This window comes from Pavona decussata, unplaced genomic scaffold (genome assembly GCF_977016875.1).
Source record: "Pavona decussata unplaced genomic scaffold, jaPavDecu1.1 SCAFFOLD_67, whole genome shotgun sequence".
Lineage (NCBI taxonomy): Eukaryota > Metazoa > Cnidaria > Anthozoa > Scleractinia > Agariciidae > Pavona > Pavona decussata.
The window spans coordinates 3,768,413-3,795,636 of record NW_028145486.1 but is presented as its reverse complement, the minus strand read 5'-3'; the positions used below and the strand labels follow the sequence as shown (position 1 = coordinate 3,795,636).

The 27,224-nt window shown below is 38.7% G+C and overlaps 2 protein-coding genes across 2 annotated transcripts; both read right to left on the bottom strand.

Annotated features, from left to right (window-relative positions):
• Positions 1-686: 686 nt before the first annotated feature.
• Positions 687-2,119, bottom strand: LOC146478152 (uncharacterized). Its single transcript, XM_085112530.1, has 2 exons — positions 1,718-2,119; positions 687-1,424 (listed from the first exon to the last, which is right to left on the bottom strand). Exons 1-2 carry the CDS (start codon positions 2,117-2,119, stop codon positions 687-689), a joined length of 1,140 nt encoding a protein of 379 aa, XP_084968656.1.
• A 16,854-nt stretch (positions 2,120-18,973) lies between these two features.
• Positions 18,974-26,672, bottom strand: LOC146478151 (uncharacterized). The gene is made up of 8 exons (XM_085112853.1): positions 25,943-26,672; positions 25,524-25,874; positions 23,776-24,057; positions 23,397-23,470; positions 22,446-22,526; positions 21,473-22,021; positions 20,900-20,950; positions 18,974-19,130 (listed from the first exon to the last, which is right to left on the bottom strand). The coding sequence occupies exons 2-8, from the start codon at positions 25,768-25,770 to the stop codon at positions 18,984-18,986; spliced, it is 1,431 nt and encodes a 476-aa protein (XP_084968979.1). The 5' UTR covers positions 25,771-25,874; positions 25,943-26,672; the 3' UTR covers positions 18,974-18,983.
• Between the last annotated feature and the right edge of the window lie 552 nt (positions 26,673-27,224).

Sequence of the window (27,224 nt, the reverse complement as noted above, 5' to 3'; positions counted from 1 at the left end):
AAGCATAAGTATTGGTTTCAAACACAGATGCAAATGGGCATCTCTACACTTCCACTGACTGACTTTGTCATTTTTACTAGCTCAAGATATCCTATTTTAGTTCTGAAGGTAACATTCTCATCCAGATGGAGTAATGAAATTAAACCTAGTTTACTTGCTTTTCATAAGAAATATATTGCAAACAACAACAGTTAGTGACTCTAGGACTAAGAAAGAATATGAACTCTTCATTGAGATAACTAAACTTGCAACCTCTCAAAGACGTATATCAATTTGCTATAGGAAAATGAGGATATTTTGTCAAACTCTTAGTATATAGTTTTGAAACGTTTTTACTTTTAGGCAAATGTTGTGTTCGCTGCTCCTTGGATTATTTTAGTCTTGGATGGAGGGGACTCCCATAGAAAAAGTTTATGGAGGTGTTTTGTCAGAAATTTTGAAACAGACCTTAAAAGGTATCAGAATGTTCTTAAAAGGGTGCATCTCAAATTCAATTTGGCCTCTAAGTGGATAGGGTAGACAGTGTTTCTGACAAGTAATTCCTGGTACCTAGAAGGTACCAAGATAACTGGTTATGACATCTTGGTGGCCATTTTAGACTTAAAAATTGAAACTTTTTTACGGGACTTCCCTCCACCTCTACTCTAAACAGAAATTATTGGATTTTGAAAGTTGACTAACAAAGCTTATACGGTCCAGATTTGATTAATAGATCCATAAGTAGAAAGGGGCAAAACTTGATTAAATATATGCCAAGCTTTTATACGTTTTATTGCTCTTTCAACGTGAATTCGAACATTGGCTATACTCATAGTCTCAAAACACTGGCTTTCTGTAAATTGGTCAGTTGAAGAATATCTCTTTGGAGGAATATGCAAACTCCCTCCTCTGAGGGCTATCAGGTCATGGATTTCAAAGCCTTTGTCTGCAAGGTATTGATCTCCCATTTCAATTAACTGGCAGAAGTTACTTCTTTCCACAATTTCTTTATCACTTATTCTTCCTGGATATAACTGACTGATAAATGTTATCCAGCCACTAGGTGAAATGCATACTAGCCCTTTAAACGTGTCATGAGATTTATAATCTGAGTACATCTCTGAATGTTTCTGATAGTCCCTGGGCAGTTCACATTTCAACTCTGTGCAATCTAAAATTCCTCGTACATTTTCATATCTACCCTTAAATGAATCTGGCAAGTGCTCCTTTACATTCTCTTTTGAAGGCCACACAGGCAAACTTCCTAACATAATGTAAAGGTAGTTTGCCCACGTAACTAAAACATCCGACACAGTACTTACAGACACACCAAATCCGTGCGCCAAGTCACGCTCGAATAATCCAAGACGCACCCTGGTTAAAAACAACCACAGCTGGTCAATGGGCTCCATTTCTCGCTTTCTATTTCTTTCATTTTCCTGTTGCTGTAGGAAAGGAAATGGAACACTAGGATCTACATGGTCTCCTTTCACTTTGGAATGTGCATTTTTCCAACTGATCAGAGACTCAGAGCAAGGCTTAACAAAGTTCCAAAATGCGATTAACGCTCGATAACTTTCAAATCCAGTGTAAAAGAAAATGTCGTCGTCATTGGATCCAAACCTTTCCAGGCCAAATTTACAAAAACAAAGTTTTTGCCTAAGTTCAAAATTCTCAGTAACCAAATCTCTTTCTGGCGCCAGTGGTTTGTCCTCTGAATCTTCCTCTTTAGGCTTACCATTTTTGCACTTGAGCGACTTGTGCTTTTTGTTTCTGATGACACCACAAAAGGTCGAACTGCGCTGTCTTCACGAGCTTTTGCTCTAAGGGTCCTTTCACTCGATTCTTTACAATTCTTTGACCAAGGAAAGACCGATGGAACAGCATTTTTCACAAGATCGTGCCTTTTGCAGCTTTTACCAGTGAGACTTTTTCTGTAATCCTCCGCAGTGAAATGTTCCGAACAGCAAAACAAAGATGTGTTCGACGCAAATTTTTTGTCGCCACGTCTCATCTTAATACTCCATATCTTCCTCAGGCTTACATCTAACGGAAAATTGTGAAAAATCAAATCTTTTCTATTCTCTGAGCGATTGTTGCACAGTGCAGCCGAGCAACACTCATGACTTGTGTCCGCCATGTTTTGCTACGATGGCCCTTAGGCCTCGCTTTCATGCAACTTCCGGTCTTACGGTGAATCGGTGTATTGCGGACATATGAAAACGGCCGAGTATCAGCTTGCAGTAGCTTTGTACATTTTATTTCTTTATAGTGATGCTGGATCGCATTTTAAACACAATAAAATACCGCATAAAATAACATATGGCTTAGTTTCCATTCAAGGGTGGCCGCTGAATACAGGTAAAAATAATAACAAAGAAAGACAAACATAGGACTGCTACTGGGTGGCCGCGGCCGCTTAATAGAGGTGGCCGCCTAATACAGGTAACAAATACGGCGTTTGTATGAGCAAACAATCGGGACTTTAAAAGCTGGCCGCTTAATACAGGGCCGTTATATACAGGTTCGACTGTATATAATTTATATTTGACCAAAACTAAGTGTTATTTCGGCACTGGCTGTTTCCATGGCAACGTTTTCAAAGGATTATTCAGACCTACTTTTTAGCTCGTGGCACTAATAATTAAAAAATTGACCCGGTGACCTCTGTTTTTTTTTCTAATAAAAGCTTTCGGCATTTGAAAAGGAAAATGCACAATGATTTTAAAAAAATTCTACGGAACGGATTTTTTGTAAATTGGGAAAAAAGACAATTTTTACGCAGTGAAAATTTCCTTCCGTAGATTTTTTTAATTTTTTTTTCTGACGTTTCCTCTCAATAATAATATCATATTGAAACAATAAAAAGAGGGGGTCACCGGAGTTGTTATGTAAAAGCCTTCGTGAGTTTAGTAATTCCCACGCGCGTCTTCGCGCTTTCAAAATCTGGATTCTATAAAATCAATAGTTGCTCATAATCTGTTCTGACTACCGCTGACTGCTGCGTGTGTTCGTGCAGGCAGCTACTCTTTGGAGAGTTTTGGAGACAATTGATCTGCTGTTTTCAGTTGTTTACTGCTTAGAAGATAACTTAGTGGCCGTTACAGTCTCCTGGACTCACCTTGAAGGATTTTCTCACAACTTCTGGCTAGATTAGCCATGTTTTTGCCAAATAGCATCAAGCGAAAGTTTGAAATGAACCAAACTGGATTGCGAGACTTCTAAATTGTACAATGCTGAGCTTCTTTATTTGACATTTTCTCGGGCATACAGTGTGTAACGTGTACGCTCAATATAATAAATCAAAACTGGTATTTCCTTAATGTGGGGATATCGTCTTGGGTCCATCGTTAGTTTTCTGTAAACTATCGTCGAATTGTGATAGGGAAATCGATCTCAAAGAAGGATTTCGTTGTATTTGCAGTGGTCAAACGTCAGCCTGTCAGACGCTGTCACAGAACGAACCTTTGCAACCAAAACTAACATTGCACATCTTTTCCGTGTTAAACTTTAAAAAACGTTTCGTAAGAGTCTACATGCCAGGTTTAGAGAGTCTTGGAGTAAAAACGAAGTCTTCATATTTCTTCATATTTTGTCAGGACCCCCTCCCCCCCCTTAGTGAACTATTTACGAAAATAACTATAATATTTTTTCGAGAATTCTGCATATCGTGAAATGCCGTGTCGCGAGGCAACCGGCGTTTAATTTTGCCCGGAGATTTGATGTTTTTTCAAAAGACGGCTTGGTATATTGAAACGATCTTTTGAAGTTAATTTAGGTATCCTGCAGAGAATATGGTCCCAGCTATGAAAACATCACTGGGAGATCTTTATTGAGTTTTAAAAGCCTGAAGATTCCTATTTTAAGCACTTTTATTAACAATTAATTATGGATTAGATGTCTGTGCTGTTAAAAGGAGCCCTCGAGGAAATTTCTTCATAAATCAGTGATATCTTGATGTACTTTAAGGGCCTCTTCATATGAGCCCGGTAGGCGGGACGAATTTTGTCTTCCGTTCATATGGGAAATTTAATCCCGGTTACCGAAATGAAAAATGTCCAAAAGGCCCCCAAAATACCGGTGGAACTGCGTTCCGACTTGTCAGTGACCTTACAAGCCATGCGTAGTTGAAAATGTTTCGTCATGGACAGTCCCGGTATCCGGGCTGGAGTGTCCATATATATGGGGAAAATTCCCAGCTCGGTTACTGTGATCTCGGTAACCTGGCCAGCCCGCCTTCCCATATGAACACATCGAAATTTTTGTAAAGAAAAGAGTGGCGAGGCAAGATCTCGGAAACCGAGCCAGACCGGTCGACCGGGCTCATATGAAGAGGCCCTTAGTCTCATTAAGCTGCAACAGCAACATCAGATCTCCGCAATATTGCAGTGTTCTCATAGAATCGTATATGCAAACGTCCTTATTGTTGAATAATTTGTTTAATATATCGAAAATAGCTGGTAGTCAGTTTGAAAAACTAAACCCTTAAGTAAGTCGTCTAGCGATGTTATTTGAGAAGGTCTCCCAGACTTAATTGGCCTTCTTATACCAGAAGAACACTGAAACCTAATCTAGGACAGTTTTAGTCGACCGCGCCTCCCGAATGGTAAAAATCAGTAGAAGTTTATTGAAACCCTGAGAATGCTTCATTTACTGAGCTATTGCGCATACCAACAAAACAGCCTGCCACGCAAATTATCTATTTTGATCCCCATTGTTCTAACTCAGAGTAGATAAGCGTTCAACCAAAAATTCTTAAGTCTCAATTCAGGGTCAAAAGTACGACTTAGGTCAAGCGATTGATTTGTAACAAAGGTGATTTAAGTTTTACAAAATATGTTTGGGATGTTATCTTTCAAATTTGGTAAAAATGAAGGAATGGAAATTTGGTTTGCCTTCAGAGATCGACGTAATGGTACTGAATCGAAACTGTTTTGACAATGTGCCATTCAGCCGGTTTCTTTTAGTACTGTAATCGGGCGACAGCAACATTTCTAAGTAGCAATTTCAATAACTTAATCAAGAAATAAATCAAAACTAATTGCAGCGAGTAAGGCATCAGCACTGACGCTACCGAGAATCACAGTAATCTGTACCGGCAATAGTTTTCACGGTACGTGAATATGGCGCATGTAACCATGTTATACAACCCCTCTGTCATGCTTATGGACTGGAAGCTAAATGATATAGCAGTTGTTCTTTGCAATGGTCACGACTGCCAAGCCAAATAATTAATTGCCATGGAAATGCTCCAACTAAAGTAAGGCATGAACGAGTCGATATTAAAACTGACCCAAAGCTACAAGCTCCCAGGTAAGAAAAATAACCCAAAAGCAGGAAACGTGAACAGTAAAAGAAAAATGACAACAGAGCGGTTTCCAATTGAGTGTCGTAAAACCAAAACCAAAGTAATTACTCTGGCCAATCACAACAGTTGTAAACAACGCAATGAGTCAATCAGAAATAGAAGCAAATACATGTGTCTGACGCCAAGCGCGGGAAAACGCGTGCGGCGAAAACACGATTGGTTTTGGTTTGTATTCCCATTGGTTAAGAAAGTAGCGCGAGTTTTGTCAACCGATCACAGAGCGTAGTAATGCAAAATCAAAGCAAATGTGTTATCATTTTCAACACTTAATTGAAAACCACTCTAATAAATTTTACGTCAATTAATTCATGTCATACAGGTGATATAATGGAGTAAATTCTTTTCCAAAGGTTACAAGTACCCTAAATAATGATGGTTCTCTTTTTGTTTCTACAGTACCCCAGAAATGTTATAGTTATTTCTGAACAGGATGCACGAGTGTGGCGGCCATCAGCAATACCGCAGTTTTGTCGCAACATGCAGTAGTGTGAGGCACTATTTAGTGCATTGTGTGTATCAGGCGACAAAATGAAAAATTAAAGGCCATTTTGGTAAACAAAGTATGTCAGAGTTGAAGTTCCACTTGCTTTGCGTCGTTTCGATCTCATACATACATACATGCACGCATGCATACATACATACATAATTTCTAGTGATGAACCGTAACTGAAGTCTTGTTAATGACTAGCATATTCCTTCAGCCTAGAAAGTCTCAAAATGTGCTCAATTTCTGTAGCCACCTTTTGGGTCAGGGGGCTTTTTTGTTTTGTTTTTGTTGTTGTTGTTATGAAATAACACTCAAATCTCCCTCACTATGAACAAGCCAATAAAATAATTTGCCATTAGTAAACAATTTCCATAATCCCTTCCCTGTTTACAAAATAATGTGCTTGACCCATATCCAGGAGATTTTATTGAAGACTCTCCTATCAGCTATGTTGGCAATTTCTAGAATCAAATTTAAAGGTACGCCTTTTGCTGTGGCCCGCCTCTCTATGATCCCACTGGCCAAAAGCCTTGACCCTGCATAAAGATAAGTTTACCGTTAAAGTCAGAGGTCAGTCTTGCTGTCTACTCTCACCATGCCTGCAGCATTGTGGTTCTTGTTGACATGGGTATGACAGCAACTTAAAAAAAACACACACACACACACAGTCTGCATGCATTACCAGTACCTACTTGTCATATTGATATGATATCAATGCTAAATATTGCAAAAATTTGCTGGCAGTTCTGACTTCTTCTCCTTTTCATTTATAAATTTGCACATTATGTATAATGTAAACCTTAGTGTAAGATCTTGGCGAGTGGCCCATACTTCTGGACAAGGTATCTTCTGTGAAAAATGCCTTCATGCTTCCCTAAACTAACCCTAATAATACAGATCCCAATATGTTAAGGTTCAGGAAGTGTTGTTGACAGATCTAAACTAATAGCTAAGTGAGATTTACTATGGCATTATTTACCATGGGTAGTGCTATTTACCATGGTGTGCTTAGGTGACCATGTTGACGCCTTTGTACTGTCTCTGGTATATACCAAAACAGTGCAATTTTTGTTAGAAATTTATTATGTTGTACAAAAAATGCTATAAAATTGGCTGTCCATATAACAGACTTTGCCAAGAAAACAAAGGAAGGCGCGAATACAAAATTAATAATTCAAACACAAAGATGAAATTTACCAAGCACTGGTAGTTTTCCACACTCTTTAGAAAAGGGTATCATGGGCAAAATACTGTCTCATAATTTTGTCAGTTTGGTTCATTTGTTCTCTTTAGTAGAAAGTAATATGGTTTAAATTGTGGATATTATCTTGACTTGTCCCAGAAGATAACTTTCATACATAATATTCACTGCAAGTCTACACAAAGGTGCAGTCAAAGCATATTTACAAGTGATGTTTAAAAAAATTGCTCAATAATAGTATTACAACTAGTTAATAACACAAACCAAATAGGATTGCCACAAGAGCTTTTTGACTCACAGTAATCAGTGATGGTTACATTAGAGAATTTTGCAAGTTGGGGTACTGTCAGCAGGTCCACAACAGCAGGAAAGTTGCCTGCAAATTTCTTCTGACCTGTACTTTCACATGGGTGTCTCGAAAACGAAGACCTCTAAAACGAAGACCCTTAGACCTTAATACCCTAAGACCCCAACAACTCGAAAACGAAGACCCCCCCAAGTATAAGTACAAAAAAAATTCAATAGCAAAAACCTCATACCTCAAGTGAAATTTAATTCGTTTCTGTGGTCCTACCATGGTCATCTGCCGTCTTGAGCTGAGTAACTGCGTTCCCATGGAATACTGACCGGAAGTGCGTTTCCCGCTCCACTGGACCGGAAGCGCATTTCCGAACGTCTCAGTTGCGCTGCTGGGTTTTTATTTAATTATCAACTAGCAAAGAAACGAGTGTTAAATCCCTCCTTCTCGGAATTACAACCACGCGATCGTTAGAGCAAAAGAAATGAAGCCTAGGCTTTCTATTATGAAAGTTGCTGTAATGATTGTGAGGTTCTTCAATCCCGAGTACATCCATACATTTGTCTCTATAGCAAACCAGCCGTGAACTGCTACTAAGAATAGTTCGCGGGAAAAATACAGGGAAATGTATGGAAAGTTCAAAACACGACTGGACGCTTTCTGGCACAGCTACGTCCCTCCAATTTTTTTCCTAATATCCTTTTCCTAGTACCAAAAGTTTCCAATTCATGAATTTTTCAAAAGCGATGTTTTCTGAAAATTATTTGACATCGGATTTCCATACAAACACTGTTATTTCAGACGTGTTTGCCTACTCGTCAAAATGGCGTCGAAAACCGTGATAAGGCCTATTAGCGCAACTGAGACATTCGGAAACGCGCTTCCGGTCCAGTGGAGCGGGAGACGCACTTCCGGTTAGTATTCCATGGGAACGCGGTTACTCAGCTCAAGAAGGCGTTTAACCATGGTAGGACCACAGAAAGGAATTGAATTTCACTTGAGGTATGAAATAATGTATTTTTTGCTATTTAATTTTTTTTGCACTTATACTTGGAAATTTTGGGGGTCTTCGTTTTCGAGTTGTTGGGGTCTTGGGGTCTTAGGGTCTTCGTTTTAGAGGTCTTCGTTTTCGAGATACCCCTTTCAGATATCATGAGAGTGTTTCAATATATAGAGCGTTTTCATTCACGTGACTACCGGCCATATTGGTTTTTCTGAAACAAAAGAATTTATTTGCATAAAAAAGAGTTCAATTCCCAGAGGTTTACTTTGGGACACCAATATGGCCGCCATTTCTTTGTTTTGGGACACCAACATGGCCGCCGTGACGTCATGTGAAAACACTCTGTAGAGATGAATTTTTCATGTCAATGTCACAATCAGTTTAATTACAATTGCTCATTTAATACAGATCGAAAATCTCGCCTTGCCGTGCATTCTACAGTCGGCATACAAGTCTCTCAGAAATGTGTTGGGTGCTTTGTACGAAGAGAGCATTCGAAAAACTCGAGGCAGTTGATTGTCAATATTATACCACAAGCAATTAATATTATTATTTTTTTGAATAAAATCGAGTATCTGTGCACTTTTATTTACCAAAGCATGACACTTATAGGAAGTAGACGTAATGAACACTAGACAAACAAAGCATCACAATGAGCTATAAACAAAACATACCACTGAATATACACGCCACCACTCCGTGCCGCTTGCTTTCATTGCACGCATTCACGAAAACAGTTAATTTCCGATCAGTTATCTCTGGTTATCTTGGCCTAATCGCTTCACTTAGTCCCTCGCTTTACCCTGAAAAAGTAAGCATCAAGGCAGTAGCATTGTATGACAGTCCTTGCGTTTGAGTTTCCCTCAAAGTCGTCGAGAGGATACAGTGTATGTCTTAATAGTACCTCGGTGCGATGTACAACAAGACGATTTGTCTGAAGAAATTACCCCCCTTTTGACGTATTTCAGAACCATAAATGTTCAAACAACCACCATGAGGTTTCTTTCGGGTGCCCACATTACGTCACAGGGGGCCCACACAAACTATGTGACCGTTTGTATTTTGAATTTATAGAGGCAATGTATGGGAATATCGAAAATCCTCGTATTATCGTACTAGATTGCGATAGATATTCTCATTTAACATCAAAATAAACGTATTTTTACCTTAAATGTTGCGTGTTGTCGTTCCTGAGGTTGAAGACGGCGATTTTAGCCATTTGAAGGGTTCCGCGTTGAACGTTCACTCGAGCGTAATAGAAGAGAGACAAGGGAGGAAAACTTGTTTTGGAAGGGTTCCAGCGCCGGAGCGATTTTTCCCCCCAAAAACGCATTGCTCCGATTTCAAACTTCACAGCATAAAGGTCAAAAGATTTTTGATTCTTCTCGTACCTTCCAATCGAAAATCCATCCAAACGGCCCGGAGCTAGTCGTCGAAGAAAATCAAAATCCCACAGTATTCGAGCGACTGGAACGCGTAGCAAAATTCATACGTGCCATTCTCTAACGTCGTCCAATCAGAAAGGGGCAATCAGCGGGACGCTGGCACGTATGAATCTTGCTACGCGTTCCAGTCGCTCGAATACTGTGGGATTTTGATTTTCTTCGAGGACTAACTCCGGGCCGTTTGGATGGATTTTCGATTGGAAGGTACGAGAAGAATCAAAAATCTTTTGACCTTTATGCTGTGAAGTTTGAAATCGGAGCAATGCGTTTTTGGGGGGAAAAATCGCTCCGGCGCTGGAACCCTTTCAAAACAAGTTTTCCTCCCTTGTCTCTCTTCTATTACGCTCGAGTGAACGTTCAACGCCGAACCCTTCAAATGGCTAAAATCGCCGTCTTCAACCTCAGGAACGACAACACACAACATTTAAGGTAAAAATACGTTTATTTTGATGTTAAATGAGAATATCTATCGCAATCTAGTACGATAATACGAGGATTTTCGATATTCCCATACATTGCCTCTATAAATTCAAAATACAAACGGTCACATAAATTGTGTGGGCGCCCTGTGATTACGTGTGCGTTGCGGTGATATTCCCCAAGTGATATTCCCCAATTTCACACAAAAAAAGGCGCATCAAGTTTACAATTAAAATTAATATCAAGACGGGGGAACGGTTTGCTTTTGAGACAGAAGGAGAGATAAACCTGCTGGTCGATAAAGCAGTATTAGAAAACAACATACGCTCTTAACGTTTTTGACGGTAAACTGTTCTTAAACGAAATGTTCAAATACTCAAGCTCGTTGCTACACGTTGCGAAAAATATTTGAAGGATAATAACCACAATAGCCTCCATTTGGCTTTAAAAATATGCTCAGATATTTGTCCTTGCACATTATCTGCTCCTCGAGGCTCACAATTTTCCTCGAGCTTCGCTCTCGGAAAACTGTTGGCTTCTCGGAACAGATAATGTCCGCGGACAAATATCTGGGAATATTTTCGCGCCAAATGGAGGCTATTGTTTATATAACCCCCGCCTGCGTCGATATTTGCCCTCCTATTATTTCCGTTGAAAAGAAACAAAGCCAGCGGAAAAAAGCCAGCTCAAGAGTTTCACCTTTTCATCTTTATTATTTTACAAGACAAACAAACTAGTTTTGTGTTTACAGCAAAAAGCTGGTCGCAAATGCTGTTCCGAAAGTACAAAAATGTCAACAAAACATGCTGTCAACGTCTTTGAAGGTGTAGAAAGTTACAAGTAGATTCTCAGATTTAGTCCTACGCAACTGAGTCAGTTTGTAAAGTTTTGGTCCAATCACAGTGAAAATAAAGTTCCTGTAAACCAACTAAATGTACTTGGTTACGTCAATCGCGCGCATCCGCCATCAGATCAGCACTGGCTTTTTTACCAGCGGTTTTCGCGCGATATAAAAATTAATGGGAGGGTTATAAAATAAATAAACCCCTTTCTGGCCTGCTGGTATGTCGGCTGATAATGTCCTTGGCAGAGAGATTGTCCTCAAAATTTCACATTTGTACTCGAAGCTTCGTTTCTCGGCTAAATATTCATTTTTCGGACAATCGCTCAGCCGCGGATCCATTATCAGCTGACATACCAGCCGCCTGAAGGGGTTTATTTACTAAATACACAGACTCGTACCCAGTCCCCCACGATATGAAATCCGGCAATGGCGCGAACCGCTAACCACTCGACGTGAAATTTCGCGCCAAAAATAGTGAGACGTTTGGCTCATTTTTTGATTTTTGTCCTTTTTCGCTCGGACAACGTGATCCGAAACGGATTGAGATGAAAAACAGAGAGAGGCCTAGGAACTAGGCAACGTCTGAGCCAGCAGGGCAGCCAGCAGTAGGAAAACGAACTGAGGCAAGTGCTTCATGTATGGGGAAGCAACAGAAACCGCTATTGGGTCTGGAGCGAGAGGTCAAGCATTGTGTGTCTTCCAGAAGCAATACAAAGATGGCGGCCGAACCAGCGACGAACAAGATCAGTTTAGAAGAGGTTAAAAAACACAATGCGGCAGGATCATCATGGCTAATTATACACAACCAAGTCTTTGATGTCACTAAATTCTTAGATGAGGTATGTGAACATGTACTTCAAGGGTAGCGGACGAAAATCATGGCAGTCATATGAGCTCGCTTCATTAAAGTCTTATAGACACCGAAAAATTGCGTAAGATAGAGTTTAATATACTTTTTATAAGCTGTGCCGCATGATATCGGAACAAATAGTAAGATGGATTTTCTCTTTCGTAGTTTGTAGAATTGTGCAATTTTGTACTGTGGAAATACAAATTAACTTATAGCGTAAACTTCCAATTTGATCATTTTTATAATTAGTCAGAACAGATCCGTCGTAAGCTCAACTCAAGCATAAATATTGATGTTCTTTATAGATTTTTTGTTTTAAAACAATGAACTATATTGATGGACATAAAAATGTTACTTTTCGCTGTACAGGAAGGCGTGTCGGATTTGAAACCATCTGTTGTACCTCCTCCCCCCTCCTCAACAAAACAGATACGTAGTAGAAAGGTCCACCTGTTCAAAAAATAAAATTAGCTGTCTAAATAAGGATTTGTAATACAAGGTAATGCCAAGTTTCTGAGCATCACTGGAAAGGTAATTTAGACTTCAAGAGTTTAAGAATTTAAGATCTGCTGACCAAAGGCTCTTAGCTACTCCTCGCTATAACACCAAGACATATGGAGCGCGAGCCTTCTCTGTCTATGCTGCCAATGCTTGGAACTCCTTGCCGCTTCAAATAAAGAAGTCCGAGACATTGAACTCTTTTAAATCTTCAGTTAAGACATATTCATTTCGTAAATTTTATCAATTAGAGTAGGTTTTTTAATGTGACTATGAAGTTTCTTTTATATATATATGTATTTTTCTCACATTTGTAATTGGCATTTTTATAGAGTTGTAAAGCATTGAGACTTAGTGTAATGCTTAATTATATATTATTATTATTATTATTATTATTATTATTATTATTAAGAGTAAATAGCCGACAATCTAAGGGACATCACTTAAACTTATAAAACAATACACTTAATAAATATACAAAATGCAGTAGCCACATTCTAAGCTCACAGTGGTTTCCATCTATTGCTGTTTTTTCGTTTGGTGCCACAAATTACCCACAAAGGTTCTGTTGGTGATGCAGGTAACAAGGCTCGAATACTGCTAAATTTGAATATATCATATGCTAAAAACCTCGTGGTTCGTGCATTCCAACACGCCATGCAAGCTAATTAGCCTTTTTACTGGTACTGCTACGTCGAACAATTAGTCTGAACTAAGTTTGTCATATGATTAGTAATAATTCGGTAATCTTTACAAACGAAACTCTTCGAATGACAGGTATGATTAGGGTTGATTGAAAGAAACGAATAAAACAAAAGGCGACAAGTGAACACAAAAGAAACGACTCCATTGATAACGAAAAGGATGGTGTATACGAATGTGCTATTATAATGCGGGATTTTTCCCGCCACGCGTTTTTAAAGAGGCGTTCAATGGATACTCACCCCCAGAGCTCTTTCCTGACTCTGTCGTGGGGGCGATTTTTGTGAGATGAGATTCCATGACACTAGATTTTTCACTGGCGAATCATACAGCATTCACTTGCGTTCAAAACAACACCTGAACGAAAGCCTTAACTACAACTGGGAAGAACGAATTACTTGTTAAGACCGAATACTGCTTGATTGGAATGTGTCAGTAGAAACTACACTTTTCATGCATTATTTCTTACACGTAATGCTAACTTCTCTTTTTATTGGAACAGGCACAATGGTTTTTTTAAGTTTGAATGGAACAAAAATATTCAACTGGTTGATATCCTCAGTCAGGGTATGACCAATGGAACGGAAAATTCCCGGAATTTCCAAATTTCTAGGAAAAAGGACAACAGGTTGTCCATATATTTAATTCTTTAACGGAAATTTAGGTTGAATAGTACGGTAGTAACTTTGATTGGTCGATGGAAACAATGGTCTTTTGACGGTCTTGACAAAAAGGACAAGAGGAGGCCCCGGGAACAAATCTGTTTGCCTGTGGACAACTGCATTTTGGCCGCTGTTCCCCCCGTGCCAGGGAACTTTTGTTACCCAGCATGCTGTTCGAACGCTCAATGTGTCCATGGCGTTCTGGCCGCGCATCTTTCGAATCTCAGAAGCGAGCTGACTTGAAAGAAAATCTTTCTAGCAAGCGTGATATGGCTTCAATTGAGTCGGAGTTGCACTGGCAGGATAGGTATGATCTCTACTTAAATTCAATGAAGGAACTGGGACACTAGGGATGATTTCAACGGATTTATTCCGTTCCGTGCTTCGGACATGGCTGAAATACTGTTCGGCCTTTCGTTACACTTAGCAGTAGCAACCCGAATGACGCTAACTCACCGAAATCGCTTCGAACCGGCTTGAAAAGCTGGTAAACGACAAAGAATGCAAGTAGAAACAGGGTAAGTTGATTTTATTGAGAAAACGATGTTAGTTTCTACCATTTTACACAAATCCATTGTATTTCCTTACAAATCGTTGTAATTCAATGGTTCTCTGATATTGAGCTTGGGCTGCCTGTGCTCTAAATAAATCACAAAGCCTAGCGAATTGAAAGTCTAAAGAAGAGAGTCAAGAGAATCAAGCCACCGTCACGCTTGTACTTACTTTACGGTTAAAACTGCATGCGTGACTTGTCACAGTATAGAGCTTTGAGCCAATCACCATCGCCGGCAAACAATGGGTAATTTATGCATTAGGTTCGGCACATGAGAGGAGCGGCGTCTGAATCAGCTGCCGCTCCAGTGTCGCATAATGCGACAGACCCTGTCGAACTCAACGATCTTTGCCGCACCAAATTAAAACTGCCATACCAAACTGCAGGGCCTCTTCATATGAGCCCGGTCGACCGGGCTGGCTCGGTTTCCGAGATCTCACCTCGCCACTCTTTTCTTTACAAAAATTTCGATGTGTTCATATGACAAGGCGGGCTGGCCCGGTTACCGAGATCTCGGTAACCGAGCTGGAAATTTTTCCCATATGTACACTCCACCCGGATACTGGGACTGTCCGAGACGAAACAATTTTAACTGAGCATGGCTTGTAAGCTCGCTGACAAGTCAGGGAAATTGTTTTTATACAGTGTTGACCTCCCGATTTCCCTATTCAGGATGTTTTTGTATTTGTGTTAAAGCCTCCTGAATAAATGTTATGTTAAGTCGGAATGCGGGTCCACGAGTATTTTGGGCCTTAAGGACATTTTTCATCTCGGTAACCGGGATTAAATTTCCCATATGAACAGAAGACAAAATTCGTCCCGCCTACCGGGCCAGCCCGGTTGCCGGGCTCATATCAAAAGGCCCTCAGACGCCGCTCTATTGCCGGACTTAATTCATCAATTAGGTTCAGCACATGAGTGGAGCAGGCCTAAGTGACTCTCAACAAACCAAGCACCTTGTCAGTAATTTATCTGTAAAGCGCTGCTGACAATGTTAACATCTTATAACATGTTCAGTTCCGTTTCGACTACCCCCCCCCCCCTCCCCGCCTCCTTTCCCTTTTCCTCCTCAAAACCCCTTACTGACAAGCCAGAAAGTTATAGAGTGATTTTACTTGACCCGTGAAACAGAGAATAACAACTAATACCAAATAGCTACAAGTAAACAAAAGAAGACAACATTTGGAATTAGTGCATAATAGCGCGTAGTATCCTACTACTATTTCACGGGTTAAGTAAAATCAGTCTAACATTACAACTTTCATAGACGATGATAGAAAAAATATAAATAAAGAAACAATACGTAGACATCTACAAATAATAAGTATACTAGTATCTAGAAACAACTGGTTTGAAAACTTTTGACTGCCAAAACTATTATTTTTATTGAGTCAAAGGTTATATCTAATTCAGTCACCTGCAATGCGACGAAACTAAAAAAAACGACACGAATATAAAATATCAATGATCAATGACATTGTTTATAGACTGAATAAGATTCACACTTGAAATGAGACCTGAAATAGTTGAGTGATTCAGTTCAATATTCGTCGCTTAGCATTTTAATTCTTCATCTAGAATGAAAAACAAATAATTAAATGTGCACGCAAAATTAATTTTTGTGTCTGGCCTCTTCATATGAACCCGGTATGCTGGACGAATTTTGTCTTCTGTTCATATGGGAAATTTAATCTCGGTTATTGAGATGAAAAATGTCCAAAAGGCCCCCAGAATACCCGTGGAACTGCGTTCCGACTTGTCAGCGACCTTACAAGCCATGCGCAGTTGAAAATGTTTCCGGGCTGGAGTGTTCATATGGGAAAAATTTCAAGCTCGGTTACCGAGATCTCGGTAACCGGGCCAGCCCACTTTCTCATATGAACACATCGAAATTTTTGTAAAGAAAAGAGTGGTGAGGCGAGATCTCGGAAACCGAGCCAGTCCGGTCGACCGGGCTCATATGAAGAATCCCACGCGCGAATTCGCGCTCCTCTCAAGATTGCGTCTTCTCGCGGTAAGCGACTTACGCATGCGCTCGCGTCGGCAGTTCGCTGTATTATCCCTAAGATACTACATCGACATAAATTTGACAGGCGGAAACTGCAATCTTTGAACCTGGCGGCTCGTGATCTACCAATATTAAAATTGTAAGCTAGAAATGTTCAATGAATAACAGTTATACAAATATTTTGAAGAAAAACAACACAGGTTGTCTATACAGTAGTGGTATACATGTAAATAACAAATAAATTACCGTTTAATATCATTATGGTAATAAAAGTCACTGGACCTTTAGATTCTAGTACAAATAGCGTGCGCGAGTGAACCAGGGTCATTTTGGCGGGAAAACGAGCCAGCCATCATCATTTTTTAACAAGTTTTTGAGAGAACAGCGTAGTGGCAAAAACAAGTCCTCGAATTATTTTGGAATCACAAAAGGGCTTAGCTATCATCATTCAAAACAACTGTGTCAAGTTAATTCTTCGTTCACAAAGAGTAAAATAAAACTTCCTGGAATATATCTGTTCTTAGAACTTCGCTAAAAACTTGAAGTCATATATCGTATTGTAGTCGCTCTCGTGCTATTCAAGCAGTTTAAGGCCTGGGTTTGAAGGGTGTTCAGAAATTATGAAATGTCCCCTATATCTTCGGTTTGTCTGCCTAACGCATAATTCTGATCACGTGACACATCACGTGACCAAAAACTTAAAATTTCGTAAATCGGCGATACGGCGGCGAATTTTCTTTATATAGATAACTGAATTAGTGTTTCCGAAGCAGATTTAAAATATTGAACATTCTACGTTTGGAATGACTGTCCTCAAGTTTTTATATTGGAGAAATTAACAATCAAAGGTTGAATTGTGGACTAAGAAATGACCTTTGTCCTGACAATTTTTTTCTGGAGAACAACGGACGATCATTCCAAACGTGAAGCGATGGAGATATTTAATCTTTATTAGAAACGCGTTTTTGTTTGATGTTTTCTCTTAAAACCGTCGCCTACCTGTCAAATCTTTGCTTTTTCACAAAAACGATCACGTGACATGTCACGTGATCTACAGCACTACCTATTATGCTTTCTATCTGCCAAATTTCAGTTCAGTGCCATTGAATTTGTTAAAGTTATCTCGAATAAACCATTTTTCCTCTTAAAAGCCCTTAACCCAGGCCTTAAACTGCTTGAGTAGAATCTAAAGGTCTCTATTACCTCACTATCACCCCCAAGATGAAAAGCAATCGATCATCTTTGGCAGAAGAAGGCGCAGCGCAGGGAGTGGCAGGGAAGGGAGAAGGGGAATCCAACCCTCTTCCTTGCTCCCCTCGCGCGCCCGATTGCCCTTCTCCCTTCCCCTTTCTTGCGCCTGCCACGCAGGCTACATTCACAACTACTCATTTACACACCTTACACACCTAGGTGACGTGAGTCTCTAATTTTCACGTCCCTCTTCACGTCCAGAGGAGAGACCCTCAGAATGAGTTGTGTCCTTACCACAAAAACAGGAGTAAAGTAGACAATCCTCAGTTTTACGGTGGCCCAAAATGGAATGGGGACGTGGGAGCCTGGGTCGAGTTTCCTCGCATTTCATCATGGGATAAGGAAGCACAGGTACGCCATCTTGCAAGCCGAGGAAAACAAAGATACAAACTGAATGTTTTCCTCCAATTACGGACAGCAAGTTAGAGATCGATGGTGGCAACTTTTGCTCAAACTGTGGAAAAGGTGAGCATTTAAAACGAGTTAGCTTTGAAAGTTGAGCCCGCTCGCTGAAACGAAGTTTCATTCTAGTCCGGTCCCAGAGTCCGGTTTACTCCTGTCATGTCTGTCAAAGTGAGTCCTGTGAATGCTGTTTTATAATCTGAGGGCAAGATGACAAGCTTTTACAAATAATCCAGAGGCTGGAAACTCCTTGTTTCAACATGATATATAAACCAAAATGTGCTATTTACTAGTCTTATCTCCACAGATCTGAGAGAGGATGCACTGAGTAGACTCAGATCAATCATCCTCTCTCAGAAAAGTTGCCACCATTTCTAAGTTGCTGTCCGAAATTGGAGAAAAACATGGTTATCTTTTCCTTGGCTTGCAAGATGGCATCCTCCCATGATGAACTATGAGAAAACTCAACCCAAGCTCCCACATCCCTTTTCCATTTTGCCGTGAGTTAATTTCTTTTGCTGTGATAGTTGTGGGCCACCGTAGAAGAACAAAAAAACATGTAGACTTTTTTATCGATCTTATCCTTTTTACTTTTTATTTTTTAGATAGCTATATTTGTAATTTTTTTGTATTCTTACGTTAGATTTATGCAGGGCCTCACTGAAAACCACATTTTGTGACGTGGGCTCCCTGTTAAAAAAAAAAAAAAAATATCTTATAGAAGTATTTTTGCGTGGTTTATGACTATGCGGGAAATGAGGATCTTAGCAATGGCTATCCAAAATTAGGGGTAACCACGCATTTTTCAGAGATGATTAAGCAACAATAATTCAAAATATCTGTAAAATACACCACAATGAACAGCATTCTTCCCAAAATTTGAAGCTTAATTAACTCTAAAAACTGCGGTCATAAGACCGCGCAAAAATCCCTTTGTTGTACTGGGCACGGACCCTCAGAGTTTCTTCGGACCATCCCAAGATCCTTAAGGTAACAATAACGGCCAACCCTGTCACTCTGCATTTTCATCCATGTCCACCACACGGATGTGCTCTGCACATTGTGCACACAATGGTGCTGATATGCAGCGCCTTTTGTACACCTCTGGAGGTTCACTAGTGCTTGGTGACTTGCCCTTTGAAGAGTCTGATTTAGTTCTCTAGAAAAAAAGTGCATAACTAACTCATCACTACAACAGCAACTAACAGGTAAAGAAATAAACAACTGACTTTTGGTTTTAATATCCACTGAGTTGATAAGAAAATTCAGCCACCATAAAGAGAAACTAGAGCTGACGTTTCAACAATTACTCCTTTGGCAGAGCGAATCATAATCTCTTAACAGTGGCCAAATTGCCTTATCAAATTACTACAGGTTTTTTAGAAACTAATCCCCTAATATTGTAAAGGAAAAAAAATCTGGCCGTTTTACCAGGGTGAATCAGATTAAAGCCATTGTTATGTAAGAAAATCGGTAGGTCATGTTGACTTTTAGGTCAGAAGTTAGCTTTTGGTTTTTGACTGATTGTCCACAAGTTTTGTATGTTTTTAGCCTACGACAAATCTGTTCAAAGATATGGAAGAGCATTGCTGTTTTGTATGCAACTTGAGCAGTTGTGAAAAGCATACCTGAAAAGAATCATGCAGGCTTGAACCAGATTCTGCAGTTCAAATGATTCACTTAAAAAGATTTGACAGAACATTGCCGCATCATAATTTTTTGTTTTTTTCCAAAATCATCACCGTGGAGAACATAAATTCCCTGAGTACAAGCAGGTTTCCTTAATTTCCTATTTGATGCTGATGCCACATCTTTTGCAATAATTAACTTTTACCGGTAATTGAAAATTAATCTAATTTGTTATTTGTTATTATTGAAAGGAAAGAATAGCAGTTAACCAAACAATAAAGTATACCAGATTATTAAATTTTCATTAGAACTACGTATGATCAAACCCCTGGAAATTCAGTACTATTCCTCTAAGATGAAATGTAAAACTGCATCTGCGGGAAAATTTATTTGATCAGGCAAAAATAAAGTGACGATACTAATGAGGTAACCATATTAACAATTATTTTTATTTTTATCCACACAGGACCTATATTGACAGTAATTGAAGTACTATCCTGTATAAATATGTTTTATTATTATTATTATTATTATTATTATTATTATTATTATTATTATTATTATAGCAAATTTTCTGTGGGTTGGATATTTTAAAATTTAGAACTTTTAACTTGTAAATAGCTTGGAATATGTTAATGAAGAAATTGTTTTATTATTATTATTATTATTATTATTATGTTTAGACTTCTATAGATACTTTATTATGGGTTGAGTAATAGGGGTTTCTGAATTTTTCTCATTTTAGTGTATGATTGGTCACATGAATGACTTTTGTTCTTTTTTTAAATTTAATATTATTGTGTTTTTAAAAATATTGTGCTTGAAAATAGCTCTGTTGTGTAAATAGGTTTTTTACTATTCTCTTTTCTACTTTTAACTTGTGGATATCAATTTTCCTTGGAATATTCTAATAAAGAGATCATTTTATTATTATTATTATTATTATTATTATTATTATTATTATTATTATTATTATTATTATTATTATGACACTGAGTTGTAAAAACTTATGTATGCCATAAGATTATACATGGACTGGGGTGTTAAACGTGGCCCAAACTACCTGTAGGAATGGCAAACTCTCTAGACTTTGTACAAACAAAATAATAAAAGCTAAATAAATAAATAAAACTTAGTGACTAATAATCTCTAAAAATCATGAATGTGAGTCCTTAAAAATGCGCTACTACTGGCATAGTGATGGAAAAAGGATATACAATTGGTCTATATATATGATGGGCATGACTTCTACCAAATTAATGTGAGGCTTCAAAGCAGAAGAAATTCAATAAGTTATACCTTTCTTCCATGCTGTGGTTTGATGCAGGAAAATGGCGGTGATCTGCCCATCTAAAAACAAGCAGAACATAAATAACTTTGTTACTTCTGATTATTCCAAGTTCAGTTGTCCAGACTTCATTTACTCAAATATGTCTTTAGACGGGCACAAAACGACCTGAGAAAACAGGAGACAACATCTGAAGTATTTTGCTTAAATGATCTCATTGGATGAGCCTGTAATAGATACACATTACTCCATAAAGCTTCTGGTCTACAATTTCATGTTTGCAGTGCACTGTCAACCAAAAAACACTTCCAATGTGGGGGTCAATGCTTTAAATAAAATGCATGATTATATAACCATGTTAATCTGTGTGTCATTCAGTGAAAACCAAATCAGGAGAAAATGGTACAAGAAGTAAAACAATTTAACAGCAAAATGAAAAATTCACATACAGTATGAGACTTCACCCTAACAACTAAACATCAATAGGGGTTGTGAAATTAAAATTCCAGAAGCTTAGATGCCTACGATTAAAAATAACAATAGTCAATCGGTACCAAAGTGGACACTGACTTTGAAGAACTAACCTGAGTATGGTGCTTCTCAACTTTTCCTGGTTTAAGCCAGTTTGACAGCAGCTTTTCTACTTGTTCAATATGATCTTTTTGTTCCCTCTTCCATTTTTCTAGTTTTTCCACTTGGGTGACTTGCTGCTTATTCAAATGTTGCTTCTGGTTGTTTAGCTGCTCAATTTTGGGGAACAATAATTTCTTTTCATGGTTTTGCAGTTCCTTTGTAAAGTCACCCAGTTGTTTAAAGCACTTAACACTGTCACCTCTCGGCAGATCTGCAACTTCTCCAACCAGCTTGATCAATTCCTGATATATTCCTTGAAAAAGCAAGTGCTGTTCCTCGCAATACTGCAGCAACAACTCTCCACGCCGTGATGGTGCTGTTGCATCTGAGCCTAATGCAGCCCATGCATTCCTTCTGTGCTGACTTTTCAGTTGCTGCTTCAGCCCTTGGACCTCTGATGATATGCCCTTCAAGCTCTTTTTCCGTCTTTGCTCGGCGGTTTTTCCCATTTCATGGGCAGCTGTCGCTACAGCCTCTAAAAATTGATGGTTCTTCTGGATCTATGGGACAAAGTTACAAGAGCACTTTTAAAATTAATGTACATGTTAGATGTGACTAAGCACTGTCAATTTCGTCCGACTACTTCAGGTCACTGCTCTCACAGCCAAACTCAAATGTTTACTTGTATGTTAAACAGTTTGAAAATCTGGCTCATCTGCTCTGACAGCCACTCCCTGACAGGCACGTTACTTGAAATAGTGACTATTACAAAGATGCATGTCCACTTCAATCAAAAGCAGTGACAATGTAGAAGAACAATAATTATTGACCACGTACTTTACTTTAAAGGACATTGACATTTAATTCCAAGTACATAGAATCATGTATTTTGTACATTACCAGTCAACATGGCAATACTATGACAATGAAATTGCTAGTAACTCTGACTACATTTCTGACAGTAAAAAAGTAATGAACATGTACCTCTTCAAAGTTGCAATCCTTGCAATTTTCTATTAGTTTTACCAAGAATTTATTTCCATCAGCATCCTCACATAACATAAGCTGTTAGGATAGAAAAAAAAAAATACCATGAACCAATAATTTTATCAAGGTTGCGTCAGTTTGCAGGGTATCATTCAGTTTTAAGCTATTTTCACATCAAATAATGTGTGGCACAACCATATTTATACAGCTATTTCAATTAAGTGATGTTGTAGGGTTTTTAAACCTCATGAGTATGCCGAACAAGACTGAAAGGTAGTATGGGGGAAGCAAGGATGGCGCAGTGGTGAGAGCTTTTGCTTCCCACCAGTGTAGCTTGGGTTTGATTCTTGTGGGATGAGTTTGTTGTTGGTTCTTGTCCTTGGGGCAGTTATACTGTTGCTAAGGTAACTTATTTTGTCAAGAAAATGACCATAAGTTAATTGTTCACTAATGTTAAAGCATAAATTTTTTTTCATATTATTGTAAATTGTAATTTATTGTTTTATCACCTGTTAAAGAGGGGTAGTGTTGAATTCCATCAAAATATAAGTGCTTAATTTGGTAACTAATGTTGACTTAAGTTTCCATCAAACATTTCACCTATAATTAACATCCTACATCACTTCTTGTAATTATAAGTGTGAACAAAAAATTATGTGATTCATTTGGCCAATAATTATTGCTTTAAATGTTGTTTGACTTAAACCCATGCGGTAAACATCGTAAAATATGGTAGTCTGGCCCAGAATGAATCTGCATGTCAATTCTATTCAACAAAGTTGGAAAATGGAAGAGTATAAATACTACTTTAATTTCATGAAATGGCCTCTGAATCCAACAGTGCTGGGTGAACATGTTGGCCAATACCCATTTTATTTTGCTAGCAAGGCCTTAGATTTCACACAAGTTATATCTGGTTTAAAATTGTGTCTGTTTTTAAATAGTTACCTTGCTGTCCAAGTCTGCCTGACTCAAGTTGCACTTAACTGTTAAACCAATCTCTTCGTGATCACCACGGGAGACTGGGAGAAAGAGACAAAAGAGCAGATTTAAGGACGGTGCCTCTTTTTACTACTGTACAAATGTTCTGTGCATCTCAGGATGGTCCGAGAACCTCTAATGTCTTGAGGAAAATTCCTACTAGTTCAAAGGTATTTTTGCATGGTTTATAACTATGCAGGAAAAGAAGATCTCTTAGCAAGGGTTATGAAATCCAAAGTGAAAATCTGGGCAACCGCATAATTTTGAGTAGCAAGGGGCATTACTTTCTGACCTTTTCAGTAGCTGCATGCATGGTATGTGGAAGCATTAATTATACTGCACTCACCAAGCCAAAGCACTTTTTCTGCAGTGCCTTTCTCCCCTATGCTGCTCAGTGCATCTGCAAGACGTCCTATTGTAGCATGCCTCCCCTGCTGTTGTTTCCACATCAACAACAGAGCATAAGCTTTTTCTCGGTTATATCTGTATTCCTCACCCAGGTTGTGAATTTTTGATCGTGCAATCTTAAGCTTTAATCCCAGCTTACACCAACATGTTCCCACATCATCGCTAATGTCGTCAAGCAGCAGATCAGTGACTATTCTACTTCTTAGACCAGTTGCTCTTTCTATATACATGTAACAATAAAAGAAGCATGTATTTTTAAAATCAAAATGTATGTGAGAAAATAAACTATCTAAAGACTGTGAATGATAACCAACTTATTGATGATGTCAGCAAAACAGACAAACAATACAGACAAAGTGACTATGCACCAGTCAATTCCAGTAATGCTCACTCCCCCCTCCCCCCCGTATCTGTTGCAGAAATTTGTGAAAGATTTCTGCAAAGCCCCATACGTTAATCACATGTGCACTACTGTACATGTCATACTAACCCTCTTCCAAAATCCAAAAATAGCAAGTGTGAATAGAGTTTGAGTCACAAAATGTATACATAATTAATCTATGAGGCTGTGTGGAAGTCTTGCCAAAATCTGGCCTTATCTTTTTGGAGGTGGCTGCCAAAAATTAATCTCAAGGTGTGCGGCTAAAACATGGAATATGTCCCTTATTCAACACTCAGACTGGAAAAATGTGGCAAAAATAATTATAATAATTATTTGAGCTTTCTTCGCACTGGCTTATTCTACGTTAAAAAGCTTAATCCTTTTCCATGTTGTGCTGTGGTATAGTAGTAACCAGGTAGTATAAAAGAAAAACCCCTGTCTTCTTGTTTTGATCTCCTTAAGAGTTAATATTGGAAAAGAAAACCAAAAGGCTTGTTCCTTACCTGAAGAATGAGATGGCACGTAAAATAAGGAAAACAAATTTTCTGCATATATAAAACTTATAGAACAAAACTATAGAAAAACCGCACAGAGCAGAGCTCCGATGAGTTGCTTCAAACTTTTCGCCACCATTTTCACCCCACAATTCATAGCGGGCTCTTCTGAAATTATGAGGGAGTGATTAAGGGGATTGACCACAGGCGAGTAACTATGAAACGATGAAACTAAATATAGCACAACAGATGCCAATCTAACCTATGTTTTGAAGATTTTATTTATTGTTTGGAACCAACTGGGAAAAGGCATCAAGCAATTAAGATAACCAGGCTCGATCGGTTTTTAGTTCAAGCGCATGGTTTTACGTACAATGATTTAAATTCGTTCAACTTTACGGAACTTTCAGGGCCCCTGAAAGTTTTGTAAAGTTCAGCAGATTTAAATCATCGCGCATTACGATGCCAGTGCTTGAGTTCAAAACGAACGTAGATCTTTACAGCTTTTTATATGTCACAGGCGTGAGACAGTTAGTTTGTGTGTCCGACAATAAAACCTGCAATACCGAGGAAGTTGATTGGTGCAAAAGTGAACGCCCGAGTCGAGAACAGAGTCGATTACCGTAATAAGTTGGAATGGCAGAAATTTTACTCGCTTTCAGCGTGCATAATAAGTTGTAACTGATAAGTTATCATTTTCCGTTACAAGAATTACATATATTGAGACTTCAGATAGAATGGACACCTTAACCACAGGTATAAACCGCGAACGTAAACAATTCACAATACATGTATTACAATACTGCCCACCTTTGAATTCCGTGGAAGCGCGTCCATCTTCGACCTTCGTTCTCACAGTTTGAGCGTTGCCGTAACTTGAAGAGCACGCTTCTTTCTTGTTCCGTAAAGCGGAAGGATCAGGAGCATAATATTCATAAACTTCAATTATTACGACTACTATTATTAATGCCACCATTAACACCTCATCAAGAGCTGGATTATCGAAGATGCCGACTGCGATGGAGCCTGGCTGTGATCCGGGGACGCGTGCAGGCATATTTTCTTCAAGCTGAAGTATTCAGTTATGAGTTGATTGTTCTTGGAAGTGAGCAAAGTCAAGTTTCCAGCGAGGAATCCAGTAGGGAATCGAGTTTGAAATTACTAAAGGAACCGAGAAAGTAATTCAATAATTTGTGATGATACTGCAGATATCTGAAATTGGAGTTCACCTCTGCAGCTCTGAGTCATCACATGACCACAGACAGGAAGTGTTACAACCATGCAACCTTGACCAATGTATGCAATCATTCAGACATTCAGACACAGTTGGCTAAGAAAGATTGTCGAAAAGAAACTCCGCTCTGATCTTTGACTTTCCTAAATCTATATATCATACCTTCACGTGTCCCTAACTATTATAAAACTGGTTCTCATGATGAGTGGCGCACTGATCCAGTTAGCCATCTGACGTTGCTGCTTGTGTTTACGTACATAGGGTTAAATTACTTTAAATAAATACTGGTAATGGACTCTATCGATTTTTAATGCCGAAAAAGCACATTATATACTGTATCCCTGTCGGAACATTCACTTCCTGTTCACAACATCTACATTAAAGCAGTATGTTCTAGGACCCTGTTTGCAAAATGCCCAGTATCTTTTAACACAGGACAAACATCAAACGTTATTTTAAAATCGCATGCACGCGTTTATGCTAATTGTACTTCCCTGTTGAAATTGATATATTGTAAATCGCTTAATTAAAATCCTGTTAGCCAACCGTGATATTTATAAAGAATTTAAATGGTGTTGACACTCTCAAGCTAAGTTTGATTTTGCACGGCTCGAAGCAGCCTCTGGCTAGATCGGTGGATGTACTGCTTTCCAATCACGAGAAATTAAGATTACACTGAAATGCCAATTACATAGCTTAAAGACGCCAGTGTGGTCAAGTGAAACCTAATCAGTTAGTCCACCCACGGTCTTCAACGCTTATCAGATGTTTTTGTTTTTTCCATGTTATGTCGTCATGGTCATGCCATTCCACAGTGGAGGGACAGGAGGGGGTTAATGTGTTGAGTCGGGCTTTCCTGGGGAGAGGGCAAAATTATCTGCATCTATCTAAATACTCCGCTTCAGAGCCTATTCGGAAAACCTACGAAGGCCTCATGTAGGCGTGCTAAAAAAAGAATTAATAAATGCATACATAAATAATACAATATAAAATGATTGAATCAATAAATAATTGGATAGATTAATAAATCAACTAACTACTGCCTGACTATGTTCATTCATTCCTGACCTCGGAATACGTTAAATAAATCGTAGCTTTCGACCGTAACTAACTAGTGAATAAAACGTTTCGTAATGTATGAGCTTTGAACTTGTAGCAATCGAGTTGGACAATGCTCTTATGAAGATCAGTTGCTCCATTCCTTGATGGTTCTTGAGAGGAAGTTGTATTTGTAGCAGTCTGTCCTCGCTTAGAACTGGACAAAAGAGAGTGAATTC